We start from the raw sequence: 18,576 nt of genomic DNA on the forward strand, positions 1-18,576 counted from the left end.
AAACTAAGTGGCACAGTGGGTAGAGCACCAACCCTGGAGAAGACGACCCGAGTTCAAATTCAACCTCAGACACGTAACACTAGCTCCGTGACCCTGGGCAAGCCACTTAACCCTGATTGCCTCCAAAAAAAAAAATTACATGGTTAGGCCAGTGTTATTTCATCTATGTCACGCTGCCACTATTTACCCAAAGGAAAAAAGCCAAAACTAGACTTTTTAATATGACTATTGACTTGAATCACCTTAAACTTTGTAAAGTGCTTTACCTAGAATATTGTCTCATTTGATCTTGACAGTTACCTTGTGAAAATTAAAAATGATTATCCTCATCTTATATTTGAGTAAAGGAAGGTTCAGGCCATTTAAATGACTTATCAAGCTGTTTAGGGTTGGAGATGGTATGCCAGTCTAGGTCTTCCTCACTTCATTTTACTCACTAGAGTCATCCCGTCTCTTCCTGAACTAAGAAATATATATTAAAATTGGGGTTATTATAAACACATTTTTATGTCAGCCCTACTTTAAAACTCAACCAGTTTGTTAGTATTAAGGAATATTTTGATATTATTCACTTTAAAAATGTCTGACTTTACAAACAGTATGATACACATAATGGTATATTTTGCTGCTATAAAATTGAATTATTACTTTTTTTCTTTTAAAAAAAACTTTAGGTAATGTTCATGCAGTCTTATGCAAAGGTGGACAAGCCCATCTTCTTACAAAAGAACATACAACTCGAAGCCTAAGTGAAAGACATCGTGTACTAAGTGAAGGAGGAAAAATCAGCAGCAACGAACCACATGGATTCACTGAAGGTATTGTGCAAATAACTCGTGGGCTTGGGTTTCATGGAAATCCCAATCTGAGAAAGTCTGTTATTCCAGCACCCCAAACAATCTCTGTCCCTATAGATGATACATGTCAATTCCTTATTGTTGCTACTACTGGACTTTGGGATGTTATAGATAAAAATGAAGCTGCAGCAATAGCAATGTCGTTATTTAGCATATATGAGGAAATATACAAAGTGACTAAGCGAGAAATAAATAGGCCACTCCAACACAGAGCACCTTTTTTACCTAGTATATCATCTTCAACTATTAGTGTACAAGACAGTAAAATCAAATTATTGTACCGTAATACTTCAGCATTTTTTGAAAAAATGGCCCAGCAGAACATGGGTGAAAATTCACAAGGAAATAGCAAAAAAGGTTTTCCAACTTTAGAAGGTTTGGGTAAACATAAGGATTCGAAATCTAAGATAAATAGTAAAACAGAAATTTCAAGTTCAAGACCTTTTTATTTGTATGGCATTGAGGATAGTGATGAAACAAACAGCAGCACATCTCATGAATCATCAAGTATAGCAGAGGAAGAAATAAACAGGAATTTCTTTGATTATGCAGCAGAATATGTAAGTCATGGTCTCGTCAAAGCTGCTCTTACAGCAGGTTCTAGGGAGAACATTACTGTGTTGGTAATACTTCTCAATGGATGTGGCTATCAGTTATATGGAAGTGGAATCTGACCTACCTTCTCTTCTGGACTACAGAAGCATGTATCATAAGAAAAAACATGTACTATATATGTACAGTACTGTGTAACTTTCAATACATACCATGTGTGGGGGGGAGGGGGGTGTAGGTGAGGGGGACAAAGGGAAGGAACCGTTTTTTTCTTACATGTGATACAATAAATGTTGTTTTGTGATTGAAAAAAAGAATGATAAATACAGTCCTGTTTTATACCACTTTATTAAAACCTGAGCACCTCAATATAAAACTAAACACTGGTGAACTCTCATTTTCCTTGCTAAGCCCCAATTACTGCAAATTTACAACCTGCACAAGTAAGTTTCCACTAGCAGTTCAACATTTAAATAGATTAAATTTTCTCTGACACACTTGGTAGATTTCATATAATGAAAATAACTAAAAGAATTAGTGCAATATATGGAACAGATCAAAGTAAAATGAACTTTAGAAAACAAGGTTGCAGAGTTCGTTACTGACGGACAGCAGTACTCATGTTACAGACACAGTAGCTTCATTTTATTACTGTTCTAGCCATGAAGGAATAACTGAAATCCCCCTCTCAAATCCAAGGGAGAAAGGGAGGGAAGCAGTGAAGAGGAAATAATTAGCTGTTTCAGTAACTGTACATTTTGCATACTTTTAAGCAACTCTTAAATATTACAGAACATATTAAACATAAATGGAGACTACAATGCAGTACTCTATTTACAGTACATTTGAAGATCCAAGTTTAAAATAATCAAGTTGAATGTACATAATTGTTAGTGCATTGACTAGATTATGTCCAAAGGCATCAAAACCCTCCCACCACAAAACAAAACAGAACCACCCCATGTAAATGGCCAGCAGTGATTAAAGAGAAATCACAGACACTTGGTTTGTTTCATTTTAGTTGAAGAGTTCTTACGCTTGAAAGAAAACACTTCTCTCTGTCAAGTTGCATTTATTAGTTTTGTCTTTATATTAGAAAATGGGGATAAACTTGATTTTTATCACCATTTAAAACAGGATAGGGTGCTATAATTTAGATACCATGTACCAACTAAAGTTCATTTTTTTCTGAAGATATGAATGGCTACTTTTTTTTTCTGTTTTTAAAATGGTTAAATTATTAAAATGTGGAATGTACACTTAAAATAGATATCAGCAGAAACTATCATTTTTATGAATACTGCAGATAAGCAGAAGTATCTTTAGGACCTGCTTCTAGAAAGAATTTTTTTAAAAGAACAATTTAAAATAACAAAGTCCCAATTCTGTGTCATAGATTATATCTGCATTGACATGGGAATTTAGAGGAACTAGTTGGTTAATTATAGGTCCATACAATAATTCTTCTATATTTCTAGTGGCAAGAACTGATTCCCCACCCCAACCTTCCAATGAAGCAAATATTAAGAGCTTCCATTTGCCCCTTCTATTGCTGAAACATTAGTCAAATAGTGACACATGCATGTTATTAAAAATTAAGTTCAAAACACATAAAATAATTCTGTATTAGAAACTTGACTATTATTATAAGTCTCTTCTCCTTTTTGGAAGTTGTACTGGGCCAGGTTAAATACTCCAATTCCACTGTTATTAATAATTAAGAAGCAGAAGAATATTCCAGATAGTTTAGTTACTACAACACTGACTCCTAGTTGGTTGTGTGGGTTCGGTAAGGTCTACACCTCTTCCTCTGGCAGAATTGGCTCCTGGATTCTGTGGTTCATTCTTCGGCAACTTTTTGGCTGAAAGAGTAAACACCAAGAACCATCAAGATTAAAACAACTACAGTTTACCTCAGCTATATATACATTTAAAAGTAAAGAAAATAACTTTATGATTCCAATCCACTGTTTTATGGATAAAAGTTCTGATTTTTCATCTTAACCTCCCCCTCTCCCTAGCCCCAATTCTATTTGATAAAGATCACAACCAATGACACCAAGATATTGGGAGGACACCTAATATTGGTAAGGGGAGAGATGTTCCTCTTGTACCAGATTCCTACTAGGTAAAAGCTGCCAAAACAAGAGTTAGAATGGTGTCCAAGTGAGAAGAGCCCTGTTTATAGGTTCTCTCTAAACTTTTGGAGGTTACTATATTTATCACTATGGGTGGGCCAGAGGTCAGAGTAGAGACCACTAACTGGCTGGTATAACTAATAAAAAAATTAATCCTGACTTGGAGAAACTTAAAAAACAAACAAATCCTCAAACGACAACTTGAAAGTGTGATATTTAGTAATTTAATGAGTGAATACTGTGAATAAGTTCTAAGTATACTCTGAACCAATTATTTAAAAGCTCAAATTGATAAATATGGTTATGACTTCCATCATTCTAGAATTCTTCCTTTACTACTAATACTATCCTGAAATGACTAGAAAATAAATTATCAAATATCACACACTACTACTAAGAGATCAGTGTAGCATCTACAGGTTTTACGCATAAAAACAAATGTGCTAAAAATTAAACAATAATAGGAAAGAATATACACACAAGGGAGAAAAAAATGGACATGGGAACAGTATAAAATAAGAATATGAGATCAGAGATTATCACGGGTGGGGTTCTCAGAGATTATCCACTCCAAGCCGTTATGTGACAGATGAGACAAAAGTGGTAAAGTAACTTGCTCAAGGTCACACAGTAAAGTATGTGTGGAAGGGATGACACAAAGTCCAACATCTAATCCACTATGTCATGAAGAGGAAGAATAGTGGAGAGAGGGAGGAAGAGAGAGGAAAGAGGGAAGGCAAAAGAAGGGGGGAGGGAGGAGAGAAAAAGGAGGGAGAGAGGAAAAGGAAAGTAGGGGAAGAGGGAGCATGAGATATACAAGGGTTTCAGTGACCTGCCCTAAGTCATACATACAATTTAGCAAAACTAGGATTTGAGCACAGGTCCCATGACTCTAAATTCAGTTCTATAATTCTAGTTTTCTTTCCACTATATTTCATGCTCCCTGATAATTTGGATTTATTACTATTAACTGTCATAAGTACTTAGTAAGAAAAAAACACAGAATGCTGTAAGATTCAAGATGGAAGGAACTTTTTCTTCTTTTAACTTTCATCTTTAATATCTGATTCTAAGCAATACCATGAAGCAGAGCAGTTTAAACGCTAAAGTTAAACTACTCTTTCTGGTGGGGAGACAAGATGGTGGAGTAGAGGAAGCACTACAACTGAACTCTCCCAACACTCCTGTCCAGACAACTTTAAAATAACACCTCAATTTGAATTCTGGAGTGGCACACCCAACCAAAAGTTGAGGTAGGACATTTTTCCTCCCTAAGACAACCTGGGAGGTCAACAGAAGAAGTCTGTGATACTGAGGCATGGGCTGGCCCAGAGGCCCACAAGGTGGCAAAAGAGAAATTTAAGGTGTAAGAATAAAAAGGAAACAAACTATCACTTTTTGTAGACAATATGAAGAGATACTTAGAGAACCCTTGAGAATTAACTAAAAAACTATTTGAAAATAAAAAAACCCCAAAACACAACTAACAACATTGCAGGATATTAAGTAGAACCATATAAATCATCAGCATTTCTCTGTCACCAACAAAACTCAACTGGAAATGACAGAAGAGAAATTCCATTTAAATCATTGTGGATAACATAAAATACTTGGGAATCCAAGACAAATCCAAGAATTATATGAACACAATTACAAATACAAAATACTTTACACAAATAGAGATCTAAACAACTAGGGAAATACTAATTGCTCATGAGTAGGCTGACCCCAATATAATAAAAATGACAATTCTATCTAAATTAATTTACTTACTCAGGGCCATACCAATCAAACTACAAAAGAATTATTTTATAGAACTGGGGAAAAAAAAAACAACAACTGGGGAAAAAAAAAACAACAAAATTCATCTGGAAGAACAAAAGATCAAGTAAGTATATAAAGGGAAATGATGAAAAAGAAAATGTGAAGGAAGGTGGCCTAGCAATATCAGATCTTAAATCATATTTCAAAGCAGTAATCACCAAAACAACCTGGTACTGGATAAGAGAGTGGTAGATCAGTGGAACAGATTAGGTACAGAATATACAGCAGTAAATGGCTATAGTAATTTAGTGTTTGATAAATTCAAAGATTAAAGCTTTAGGAGCAAAAGCTTACTATTTAACAAAGATTACTGGGAACACTGAAAGCAGTCTGGAAGAAACCAGGTGCAGACAACTCACCTTATACCAAGATAAGGTCAAAATGGGTACACAATTTAGACATTAAGGATTATAGCAAATTAGAGGATCATGGAAATATTTACTCGTCAGAGCTATGGATAAGGAAGAGTTTATAACCAAATGAGGATGGACAGAACCATGAAAGGTAAAATGTATAATTATGATAACGTGAATTTAAAAAAGGTTTTCCACAAATAAAACCAATGCAGCCAAAATTAGAAGGAAAACAAGAAGCTGGGGGAAAATTTTTTTCATCAAGTTTCTTTGATAAATTAGTTCTACTTTCTCACATATGTAAAGAACTGAGCCAAATTTATAAAAAATAAGAGCAACTCCCCAGCTGGTTATAAACAGACAAGGTTTTAGAAGAAATTAAAACTAAAAAAAACATGAAAAAATGTTCTAAATCATTATTATTTAGAGAAATGCAAATGTAAAGAACAGGTCCTAATTCACACCTATCAGACTGGTTAACATGAAAAGGAAAATGACAAATGTTGGAGGAGATGTGGAAAGAAGGGACACTAACCCACCATTGGTGCAACCATTCTGGAGAACAATTTAGAACTATGCCCAGACTATAAAACTGTACGCCTGCTGACATAACAATAGTTCTGTATCCCAAAGAGATCAAAGAAAAATAAAAAGGACCTATGTGTACAAAAATATCAGCTTCTGTGGTGGCAAAGAATTGGAAATCAAGGGGATGTCCGTCAGTTGGGCATTCCCTGAACAAGTTGTGGTACAAGATTGTGAGGGGATACTATTGTGCTATAAAAAATGGAGGGTCAGTTTCAGTAAAACCTTGTGAGCTGATGCAAAGTGAAGTGGGCAGAAGCAGAACACTGTACACAGTAACAACAATGAATAAGTGTGCAAAACAGTTAATTTACTCAACATAATGACTCAAGACAATTCCAAAGGACTCAGGAAGAAAAAATGCTATATACTTCCACAGAGAGAGAACTGAAGACCTATGAATATTTTTTTCCACTTTTTCTTTTCTTTCTTTGGGGGAGGCAATTAGGGCTAAAATGGAAATATGTTTTGCATGACTTCACACGTATAACTGACAATACTGTTTGCTTTCTAAATGTGTGGGGAAGAGGCTGGAGGGAACTGAGAACTCAAAACTTTTAAAAAAGAATGCTAAAGTGTGTGTGTATAAAAATATATCTATATGAAACCATTCCTTCCTTTCCATGTGCTGCTACATGTCCATGTACATTTTAAAGGCATTACCCCCATATAATCACCATAAACAAAAAAATATTAAAAATTAATGGGTAAATTGAGTAAGTTATAGAATTCAGATTACAACAAAGTATTAAAGACCTTAGGTGATCAGGGTCAGAAATGGGCCACAGAAACTGATGGAATGCCCAATTTCTTGGAGATGAAATCTATTACCTGATCAAATGAAACAGCACTTTTCTTACTGAGAATCCCAGAGCTGACATGATTGCATGGGGTCAGTCACAATTAGGTGCCTGAGCACTGTGTCCTTGCCTCAAAGGAGTTTCTGAGTCCTGGGACACAGACACAGACAGTAATCCTACTGGACTTTCATGACAAGTACATTAGGAAATTGAGAAACGAAATGGAATATGAAGTTTGGAAGTTAAATACTGAATTAAGAAAGCCAAAGGTGTAAGTCAGTTTTCTTGAACCACAGAGTACATGAAGAGGATTGATATGAGAATATGGAGTTGTAGATTTAGACCTAGAAAGGTCCTTAAGGGGTTATATATTTCAAATATCTCATTTTAAAGGTGAGGAAACTAAGGTCCCAGATAAGGCAAAGAACTCACAGTATTGGGAGAGTTAGGATTTAAACTTAAGTCCTTTTCCAACTCCAACACTGTTTTCTACTTTACCACCCCGTAACCCTCCTTACTAGAAGGTAAGATGGTGCCCCTAACTGTGAAGGGTCAAGAATGCCAGGCAAAGGAATATGAATCTGATTTGGTAGGCACTCCTTTGAACAGAGGAGTGACACGGCCAGAGTAGCAGTATTAAGGATGGATAACATGGTGTATCAGAAAGTTGGCCTTAGAGTCAACAGAGTTGGGTGTACGACTCATGGAAAATGTGAGATCTGAAGCAGGCTAGAAGGATAAAACAGGAAGATGAGAGGAGGAGGAAATGGAGATGAGTGAAGATATGGATGACAATGCTTCTAAGTGCATTCTCTTCCTGTCCCAGTATTACAGTTATGGCTATGACATACAGATGCTTGAAGAGATTACCTTGAACCTAAAAATATGTAAGGCAGCTAGCTGGTTCAGTGGATAGAGTGCTGTGCCTTAGGCCAGGAAGACTCATCTTCCAGAGTTCAAATCTGGCCTCAGAAACTTACTAGTTGTGTGACCTTGGGCAAGACACTTAACCCTGCCTCAGTTTCTTATCTCTAAAATGATCTGGAGAAGGACACACCATTCCATTATCTTTGCCAAGAAAAACCCAAACAGAGGTCACAAAGAGTTGAACCCAAATGAAAAGAATGAACCACAGATACAAAAAATTGTTACCTTTCCATTTAAACCATATAGTAATTACAGCTATTTGTGTTAAAGGAGGTAGAATGGTTCACGTTACCATACAAGTTACTTGTCATGAAAGTCCAGTAGGATTACTATCTGTGTCTGTGTCCCAGGACTCAGAAACTCCTTTGAGGCAAGGACACAGTGCTCAGGCACTTGGTAAAAAATCTTTACAGTAAGTTTCTCTGAGAAAGGTCTAAGTCAAATTTCTAAGATAAAGAGCCATTCCCCAAATGATAAATGGTCAAAGGATATGAACAGACAGTTTTCAGAAGAAGAAAGCCAAACTATCAAATTGTAATATTAAAAAAAATTGTCTTAAATCACTAATAAAGAAATGCAATTTAAAATAATTTTGAAGTATACGTCACACCTCTCAGATTGGCTAATTTGACCGCCCCCGCCAAAAGGAAAAGGTCAAATGCTGGAAGGGTAGTGGGAAAACAGAATACTTTAATCCACTCTTGGTGGAACTGTGAACTAATCCAACCTTTCTGGAAAGCAATTTAGAATTATGTCCCCAAAGCTATTAAACTATCCACAAACTTTGACCTAGGATAGATGCCAGTACTAGTTCTAGGCCCCAAATAGATCGAAGAAAGAGGAAAAGGACCTGTTATTTACAAAACTATTTATAGTGGCTCTTTTTTGTGGTAGAAAAGATTTGGAAACTGAGAGGATGCCTATCACTTAAGGCTGAACAAATTATGGTACATCAAGGTGATGGAATACTACTGTGCTATAAGAAAAGATGAAGAGGACAGTTTCAGAAAAACCTGAAACTTGTTTCATACACAAAAAGAAATGAGCAGAACAGGAGAATAATTGATACCACAATAATATTGTAAAGATAATCAATTTTCAAAGAATTAGTATTAACTGACCAACGCAATGACCAATACATAATTCCATAGGACTCAAAATGAAACATTCTGATAGTATGGACTGAAGCATGTTTTTTTTCTTTCTTCCTTTTCCTTTCTACTTTTTTTCCTTCTTTCTTTCTGCTGGATTTTGTTTTATATGACTTCTCAATGAGTGGAGGAAGGGAAGAAGAGGAGGAATTTGGAACTTAAAAAATAAAAAAAAAGCAATGAAAACGGGAGAAAAAGGAGGAGTTTCCCTAGGTTTCTCTGAAACTATCCCTTTCATCAATTATTTTTTTCCCCCTCCAAGGAAGCACCAAATTCATGGCAATTCCAGATTCGATGTGGGGTGGGTCCAATATTACATTTATTGAGGTTAGTTTAGGATAAGTTAATACTTTGGATGAAGCTAAGGTTACCTGAAGTAGCCTTGTCAGGATCCCTTACAATTTTTATACATAAAATCAGTTAGGCAAACAAGGTTCAAGCTTCTATCAAATTCTTTACCAACACTTCAGGCAGGAAATATAAATGAAATAACACAAGATTTAATTAGGACTTAAAAGCAAAAATAATTTGTTTAACTTGACTGGTAAAAAGTCTGGTGAGGAACTCCTTCCACAAATGCAAATTAGTATCATCTGAGTTAATCCTTAATGTCTCTCTCTCTCAGCCCTCACAGCCAATCTGGAGCCAAGGCCTAGCAATTTCACCTGGGGAACTTCTCTCCTTTGACAAGGACACTAGTCTAGCACCCGTCCTCATCACCTCTTGCAACAGCCTGCTGCATGGTCTATGCACCTCAGGCCTTTCCCTACTCCCCTCCATCATCCATCCAGTCACTCATGTGATTTTCCTAAAGAGCAATTCCAATCATGTCATTTCCATAAAAGCCAGTAGCTTGTAACTTTCAGGAATAAATACAAAATCCTCTGCTTGACATTTAAAGCCCTTCAAAACCTAGCCCCACCCCAACAATTTTCCACTCTTCTTTTAGATTCATTAACACTGGCATCCTTGCTGTTTCAGATATTCCATCTCTAAGCTCCAGGCATTTTCTGACTGCTTTCCTGGAATGCTCTCCATCGTATCTACCTCCTGGTTTCCTTCAAGTTCCAACTAAAATCTCACTATCTCCAATCTCTCTTACCTTTCCTTTCTTGTTTGCTCATGTTCATTTGTTCACTGTCTCCTCCCCCTTGGATTGTGAGCTGCCCAGGGGCAGGGACTGTTACTGGCCTTTCTTTGTATCTTCAATGTTTAGCACAATGCCTGGCACATAGTAGGTGCTCAAAAAATGCTTATTGAATTGCTCTGGTAATAAGAGACAGTATGTTGAGCAACTTGGACTCAGGGTCTCCCTGCTCACTCCACTGGGTTACTTCTCCAAAATAAGTACTGGGAGAATCAAGTAGTGGAAGCACTGTGCTCTCAACACCTTTACACACATGGGTAGCCTCCCACCAATTACTGTGCCAGTTGGAGAAGAAATAATCCACCGCCAATCCACCCTTACAAGTGTGCCTCAAATGCTGCTCCCTTCACTTCTATAGCTGCCATCTGCTGCTACAACCTCTTCTTTCTTGAAGGGAAGGTGTGACTGTTAGTCTCTCAGACTACCACATTTTATCTCGGGTACAGCCATGCAGGCAGGCACACAAAAGGGGTCCTCCAGAGCTGTCCAGGCTTTGTTTTCTTTCAACTGTACCCTCTAAAAGGGACAAGTTCATTATTTTCAGTTTTCTTCCTACCCTCAAAAAGGCAAAAGGCCCCAAACTGTCAAAAATGGCACATATTTTAGAAGATAATATTCCTGATACTTCTATCATGACATGACTAGCAGGTATGGTTGAGAAATGGCTACTTACAGTCTAGTCAAATGGATTCACTGATGTTATTTTGGTAATTTACATCTTAAGCAAATAACAAAGCACTGAACTATCATTTTGATACTATGTGGTTACCATGGATTTTCTTCATTCAATGTAGAGCTCATTCCATTCTCAGGGTGGCTAGGAAGCATAAGTAATGGGCTTGGAATCAAGAAGACTCATTTTCCTTAGTTAAAATCTGTCCTCTGGCACTTACTAGCTGTGTAGTGCTGGGCTAAGTCACTTAACCCAGTTCCTCATCTATAAAATGAGCTGGAGGAGGAAATGGCAAACCACTCCAGTATTTTTGCCAAGAAAACTCCAAATGGGGTCACAAAGAGTCAGATGCCACTGAAATTATACAACATTCTATACCGAATGGTTTACTTTTTTGTACTCTCTGAGCCTGTGGAAAAATTTAAATATTAAGGTTGGTTTATACATAATTGTCTTATAGTTGGTTATAATTGTCCTCAAATATTCATACAGATGGGAGAAAAAACAAAACCAAATCCACTTGAGATTTGCCAGCTCAAAATCCATCTTAGATCATGCTTAAATGAGCTTTTAAAAGGATGATGTTAAGGGAAAAGTAAGAGTGCAGTCTCTTCAAGGGTGGGCTGTCCACCACAGTTCAGATCACTAAAATTATGTTGGAAAGGAGTTATATCCTAAACTTTAGACAAATCAGTCTTTTAAGAAACCAAGAATATGGTCAGATCTCATTAGCTAGCCACTGAAAGATGAAGGCATAGGTAATGAGCAAAATGAAGTCATGTGCAGCAAACTAAATGCTGTCCTGCCCGCTCTTTCTTTTGCTTTTGCTCCCATCTCTCCCTAAAACCCTTCTCCCCCCTCCAAGTATCTCTGCTCTAGATGTCCCTCTGAAAGATCTTGGCAGTCTCTTCTACAAATTGTGATCTTGCTGTTTGGCTTGATACTTTAATCTCTGAGTGTAACATCGGGTTATCTAGTTTATGGGATAAGCTACAGTAAGTTTTTTTTTAAACAAGTCCTAACCATATATGGATATAGGACATTACTCTAATGGAAAGGGGGACCTGGAACAATTCAGAAGCAAGCTGCCAGACAAATAGCTAAATGGGAGAAAAGAATCATAGGTTTGTAGGCCATTAGCACTATTCTACTCTTTTTCACTCTAATTATCTTGCAAGAAGGTAATGACACAAAAAACATCAAAGAATGATAAGAAAACTAAGAGGCCAGTTTAAGGCCCTTTCCCAGACAACTGAAGGGTATTTAGAGGCTTTTAAATTTAAAGGCCATAAAAGAACGGCTTCTGTGAAAAGGTTCTTAGTAAGTTAGGTCATATTTTGCTCAAGAATAAGGGAAGGACATTAAGGTTAATAATATTAAGAAAACAGTTCTATTTTTTGTAGAAAATCATATAATATTGGAAAAGTATGGTAGTTATGTTTCTTAGTTACATATGTCCATAGCAATACTGTTTTAAGCCCAACAAAAGGTAATAGGAATTATCATTGTAGAGTAGCTAGGGAAGAAATAAAGAACTCCTGGAATATAAACTCAAAATATTTACAAAGTGACTACAAATGGAACAAAATTATTAATAAATTTTTAAAAACTGCCTTGTGAAGGGAGCTTTTTGAAAGCAGCACATTAAAGAGCCCAAGACAATAAAAAGAAGAGTTAACAGATATCAAACCTGAGAAAAAATTTTTATGCTAACTGTCGTCATTTAAAAATAGAAGCTAGTCTTACCTATTGCCATGAATATTTCATTTACATTCATTGATGTTTTCGCTGATGTCTCCATGAATAATAAACTGTTGTCATCTGCATAAGACTGTGCTTCCTGCAAAAACAGAAAATTGATTTTTCCATTATATATTTTTTCCCATACATCAGCCTCTATTTTCCTATTATCTATTATTGGTTTAATTACTGGTTACACTGGAACAGAGAAATTTCATTAGACTTTGGCAACAGTATCTATAGCTCATCTATAAAAATCAAAACAGAACAAAAATTCCAGTATTAGTTGCAAGCATTTTATTTTCCCTGTCTTTTTGCTCTGGAATATATTTTGCATGATCTTCTAAATATCTCTTCTCTATGTCTAATATAACTATTTAATTTCTAATCCTGAGGAATTTGCTTTTAAATGTTAATTCATTCAAGATAAAAACTACTTTTACTCTGTATAAAGGATTCTGCTTGACCTATGGTGCTATAAACTAGCCTTGGTGCTATTATTTGTTGTATGTACAAAGGAGATGTTTTTTTTCTTTCATGAAAATTTGAAGTCTAGAAATCTATTCCCACAAAAGAAAGGGTAAGACTACTCATGAGAATGAGTCTGAAAAGTTGAATATGAGAAGTAGGTATAATAAGCAGGTGGACCAGGAAAAGATGTACCATGTTACTTAATCACCAGGTATGTATGTGGTACTATCTCTATTTTTAAAACGGGCCTAGAAACAAAAATTTGGAGTGGAAAAAAAGAAAGGTATTAAAATAAAGAAGCAGTTGGGGAACGGGGTTGGGGAACACCGGTAGTACTGAGACATAGAAACAGAAGATTATAGGAAAACACTAATGACTGGAAAAAACTTTGGGTCTTGGAACTTCGGAAAGGGGAACATGGGATTTTAGATCAAATGGGTCCTGGGTACTCCAGAAAGATGGTGCCCTAGATACTTATCTAAGGCAACAGAGAAGAAAAAAACTATATAAATAAAGGACTCTTTGGAGGCCATGAAAGATAGTACAGATAACAGCTCCACAGGGTTCATGGTTACAATGTTTAAGGTGAGACAGATGAGTTGGTCCTATTAGGTATAAAAGCTGAATAAAGACCACATGTAGAAGGGCACAAGAAGGGAAGCATATAAGGAGAGCTTGTACATCTAGAATGACAAATGATGAAGTATATTCTAAAAGCATTATTATTTCTAACTTTCTAAACCAAATTTTGATCAACTATAAAATCTAAAATTTGTTAGAACATTTGGCCCAGGAAAGACTAGGCTAGCTGACTGCAGAGAAAATTGGGAGAAAGATCTGGATCAACCAGACAAGAGGCATTATTATTTTTACTTGCCATCATATTCTGTTTCTCCTCAAATTTTCTCCAGTAATGATGAGCAGAACTATTTAGTTCTACTATATGGTGTAACGTTAATGTAAGGTTAATGGTGAGTGGGGGAAAGAGTTAAAGATTTTCCCCATCTATTAATAGGCCTCAATACCTTTTATTAGTTTCTACAGAGGCACTGGGTCAGAGATTCTAGCTCTGAAAAGTGTACAAATACTCTGAGGTGAGGTTTTACTTTGGGGCTTACACACTGGAAGTGTTTGTTTGGCCAGAGATTCTGGGTAGCAACTAAGGACCCGACCCCCTTTGAAAACTCAGGTGTTAGTGTTTCTCTCTCTGGTAACTATGTATGTATGTAATGGTCAGGCAGGTGGAAGGCTTGTCTATTGGTCTTTATTTCTCTGTTGGTATATATGTGTTTGATTAAAGTGACTGTTGACCCTTCAAAAGTTGCTTTCCTTTTAGAAAAACAGATCTAAGAACCTGTGTAAATGATGGGGTCCTTGCTGTTACAAAGGGTTGTATTTTCAAGAACAGACCGGGGGGAGGGGGAGGAGGAGAGAGAGAGAGAGACAGTATCAAAGAGTGAAATTCTGGGGTTTGCTGGTGGAAAGGGTAGGGCCCTAGGTAAAAAGGATTCTTAAAGCCACAGATATTAATGGACATGTTTTTTATGGCTTTTTTTTTTTTGCATAAAGGTAGAGGGAAAAACAAAACAAAACACACACATATACAATGTTAGCTTCTCACCATTTATCTGGATTTTCAAATGACTACATGGCTTTCCCTTCTGCCCCGCAAAGTGGTCAGGTCCATTTCATCAATGTGGGAAATTCCCAGTATAAAAGCTCTTTCCAGTGATGCAGATCAATAGCTTAACCATCTTTGGAGAGTTGCCTTGCAGCACAGATGGGTTAAAATAGCTGCCCATGGTCACAGAGTGAATATATGGCAAAATGCAGGAACTGACATATGCCTGTCTAGATGTAGATATACACACCCATGCAAGCCACAATTTTAATTATAACGAGAACTCATATATCTGAAACGCAACAAGTCACACAGATAAAAAAGTAAAATAGACCCTTTTTCAAATGGTTTACATTCTGCTGGGGAAAAATAACAAGATCCTATCTAAGTACATACAGGACATACTAATAAATCCTCAGCGACAGAAAATGGAGAGGACTGGATGCTAACAACCTTGGGACTCCACTTTCAGGAGGCAGTACTGGAGCTGAGCCTTGAAAAAATCCTTAAGGATTGAAAGTCAAAGAAGGGAAGAGGGAGAACACTTTGAGCATAGGGGACTATCCACAGGGATTTGGTTGAAGCAAAGAGTACACATGGAAGAAAAATGTGAAACTGCTAGTGAGACATTACTAGAAGTTTCTTAAGCAGAAAATGTGACAAGGGTAGACCTGTATTTTAGGAAAATCAATTTGGCAGCTATGTGGAAGATGAATTAGGAAGGAGGGAAGTGGACTCAGTGAAACCAACTAGGAGGAATGGTATGGAGTGCATAGTATGGAGGAATAGTAAGGAGTGAAGTAAAGCATAATGATGGTTGTGTTTTCCACTCTTGAGAACATGCAAAAAATGGCTTGCAAGTCATTTGCAGAAATGACTTCAAACAATACTCCTTGAATCAATGAACAACAAAAATAAATATAACATAAAAATCACATCCCCCCCCCTCCCATGGAACTTCCCCTCTTCCCCAACCTTCCCACAAGCAACAGCTGTCCCAACAAAGGCTTTGGAAAAGATGAAGTTCGAGACGGCTTCCAGGATTTAAGAACAGAATACATTTACAGCTTTCTATACTTTACAACGAGAACATTTTAAACCAATGACAGAGTGCTTAACAGCAATTCTTACCAGTAAGAGTCATCCTCTAACAATGCCTATCTTTACTAAATGAATATTAATAAGATTCTTTGATCAATTAGTAAATCAAAATACCATGAAAATTCAGATATTTATTATATAAACTTTATTCACCAATTACATCAAAACAGATTTGCATATTCTCTTGTATATTCATTAATCTATAATTGCAATTGGCTCAGAAAAAATATCTTTTAATGTTATAGCTTTAAAGTTAAGAAGTTAAATACAACATACCTGGAAATCTACAGCTCTTTTATTTGCTAGATCAGCCTTGTTCCCTGCTAAAGCTATTACGATGTTAGGACTTGCTTGCCTCTGAAGTTCTTTAACCCAGTTTTTTGCTCTTGCAAAGGACTCCTGGTTAATTGGAGGAAAAAAAAACCAAAACACAAAATCACCAACTAAGAGGTAGCTTTAAAGGTAGCTAATTTATCTCTAAAACAAGATTTTTAAATCTGAGTATGACCCTGTCAGAAATAAGTTCTTAAATATTATTTATAGCACTATTCAACAAATTTTCCTTTAAAAAAATCAATTTCTTTAAATGATAAAATTTATATAGAATATTATGTTTGGCCTTCTCATGTTTTCACATAAGTGTTTCAGAACTGCTCTTGAATGAAAGGTTGTAGAGTCCAATGCATACTGAAGACTAGTGCTTACCGTGTGCCCAGGCACTGTGCTAAGCACTTTACAATTACTGCATCTGAGTATCACAAAACCCTGGGAGCTAAGTGCTCTTACTTGTCCTCATTTTGTGGATGAAGAAACAGAGGTTAAGTGTCTCAGTCAAGATTACACAGCTAGTAAGTGTCTGTGGTCAGATTTCCACTTGGGTTTTCCCTCCTCCAGGCCAACCACTCCATCTACTAGTCTGCCTAGCTGTCCACATATACACTGCAGCCACTTTATACTCACCTCATTTGTGATGTCATATACAACTATTGCTGCTTGTGCGCCTCGGTAGTACATAGGTGCTAAGCTATGATATCTTTCTTGTCCAGCTGTATCCCATATTTCAAATTTTACCGTTGTATCATCCAGACACACAGTCTGAGTTAGAAAAGCAGCTGAAAAAAAAAGAGCCTGAAATAAGTTAATGGCCAATTTTATTAAAGTTTATATAACTGATTACATATTTTCACATTTAATTAATACAGAAGTGCATTTGAAAATGGAAAGATGCAGGCACGCAGGTAGGTGGATAGAGCTCTGGCCAAATCACTTAACTTCTGACTCAATTTCTCATTTGTAAAATGGGGATAACAATAGATTTTTGTGAGGATTAAATGAGATAATAGCTGTAAAATGCTTAGCACAGTGCCTGACACATAGTAGATGCTTAAGAAATGCTTGTCAATTTAAAAAAAATATATATAAAGTGTATTATTGGAACTGGGGAGATAAAACTTTTAATTATCAATGATGGGATTCACTTGCATTTCAATCTAAAAAAATCTAACAAAAGAATTTATCTTTTTATATTTGTGGATATTCTCTCAGCATGGGTAAACTGACAGCTCCAAGACATTTGTTTGATTCTAAAAATGAACACCAAGTAAAATGCTCCAATGGGTACTTAAAGGAAAGAAAAGAAATCAATAAAGAAGAGTAATTATAAGGTGAAACCTTAAAAGACCAAATATTAAATTAAGTTTACAGTTTTATTATTTATGCAGGCAAGGCATCAGGCACCAGAGAGAAGTTTTAATGGCATTTAGGCTGTCATCATGGTCACACGCTCCCATTCTGCTACTTTATAAATTGTTACCTGCCCCACAAGAGTTGGGATTATCCACTTCATAATTCCTAGGCTCATTAGAGCGCACACACACAATAGTATACACATATACAGACATGTAGGCACAAAGCAGGATGGACTATCTCATCTAAGATATAGCTAATATAATTAAATTTAAAAACCACTTATTAAAGACTTACTACAGGGTACTGTGTATGCTAAGTGCTGTGGATACAAAGTGGGGGGAGAAAAAGACCCTACCTTGAAAGAGCTTATAATCTTGTAGTTCATTAATTCACATATGCAAAGAAATACAATCTGAATTAGAATGCCCTAGGTATGTAGAAAGGGATAAAAAAAAAAACTGGTAACTGAAGATGAATAACTTAGCTATTTCAGCAATACAATGATCCAAGAAAATTCCAAAGGATTTATGATGAAAAAATGCTATACACCTCTAGGGAAAGAAATGATGGCCTATGAATGTAGATCGAAGCACATTTTTTCTTTTTCTTTGTAGTCTGTGTTCTCTTTTGCAATATTGCTAATATGGAAATATGTTTTGCATGATTGCACAAGTATAATCTATATTAAAAGTCCTTGCCTTCTTGAGGAGGGAACTTATAAAACAAAAACATTCTTTTAAAAAGAAAATGGAAGAAGGGATCAGGGAAATTCCTCATACAACAATGTCAGTCTAAGAAAACTGCCCAATTATGGGCAACTGTCTTATGTTAATTTTACATTTAAATTTTCAAAACTGAATTCAAATACCAAACAAAATGAATATTTCCATATGCAAGAATAAACAGAGGGGATTGCAGTGAAAATGCAAATCTCTACATTGTAGAGC

General features: G+C 36.2%; 2 protein-coding genes across 5 annotated transcripts in view; one reads left to right on the plus strand and one right to left on the minus strand.

Annotated features, from left to right (window-relative positions):
• PP2D1 (protein phosphatase 2C like domain containing 1) overlaps positions 1–1,640 on the plus strand; it is a 33,345-nt gene extending 31,705 nt beyond the window's left edge. For all 3 annotated transcript variants that reach the window (XM_072651217.1, XM_072651216.1, XM_072651214.1), the window contains exon 3: positions 675–1,640. In XM_072651217.1, the coding sequence (XP_072507318.1) occupies positions 675–1,531 (857 nt within the window). In that variant the 3' untranslated portion in view covers positions 1,532–1,640. The remainder of the gene's footprint in view (positions 1–674) is intronic.
• Positions 1,641–1,738: 98 nt separating this feature from the next.
• Positions 1,739–18,576, minus strand: part of RAB5A (RAB5A, member RAS oncogene family) — a 56,988-nt gene continuing 40,150 nt past the window's right edge. For both annotated transcript variants that reach the window (XM_072651222.1, XM_072651221.1), the window contains 4 exons: positions 16,901–17,052; positions 16,217–16,339; positions 12,754–12,847; positions 1,739–3,271 (listed from right to left, as the gene is read on the minus strand). In XM_072651222.1, coding sequence (XP_072507323.1) covers positions 3,156–3,271; positions 12,754–12,847; positions 16,217–16,339; positions 16,901–17,052 — 485 coding nt within the window. In that variant the 3' untranslated portion in view covers positions 1,739–3,155. The remainder of the gene's footprint in view (positions 3,272–12,753; positions 12,848–16,216; positions 16,340–16,900; positions 17,053–18,576) is intronic.

The sequence above is a fragment of the Notamacropus eugenii genome, chromosome 3, assembly GCF_028372415.1.
Source record: "Notamacropus eugenii isolate mMacEug1 chromosome 3, mMacEug1.pri_v2, whole genome shotgun sequence".
Lineage (NCBI taxonomy): Eukaryota > Metazoa > Chordata > Mammalia > Diprotodontia > Macropodidae > Notamacropus > Notamacropus eugenii.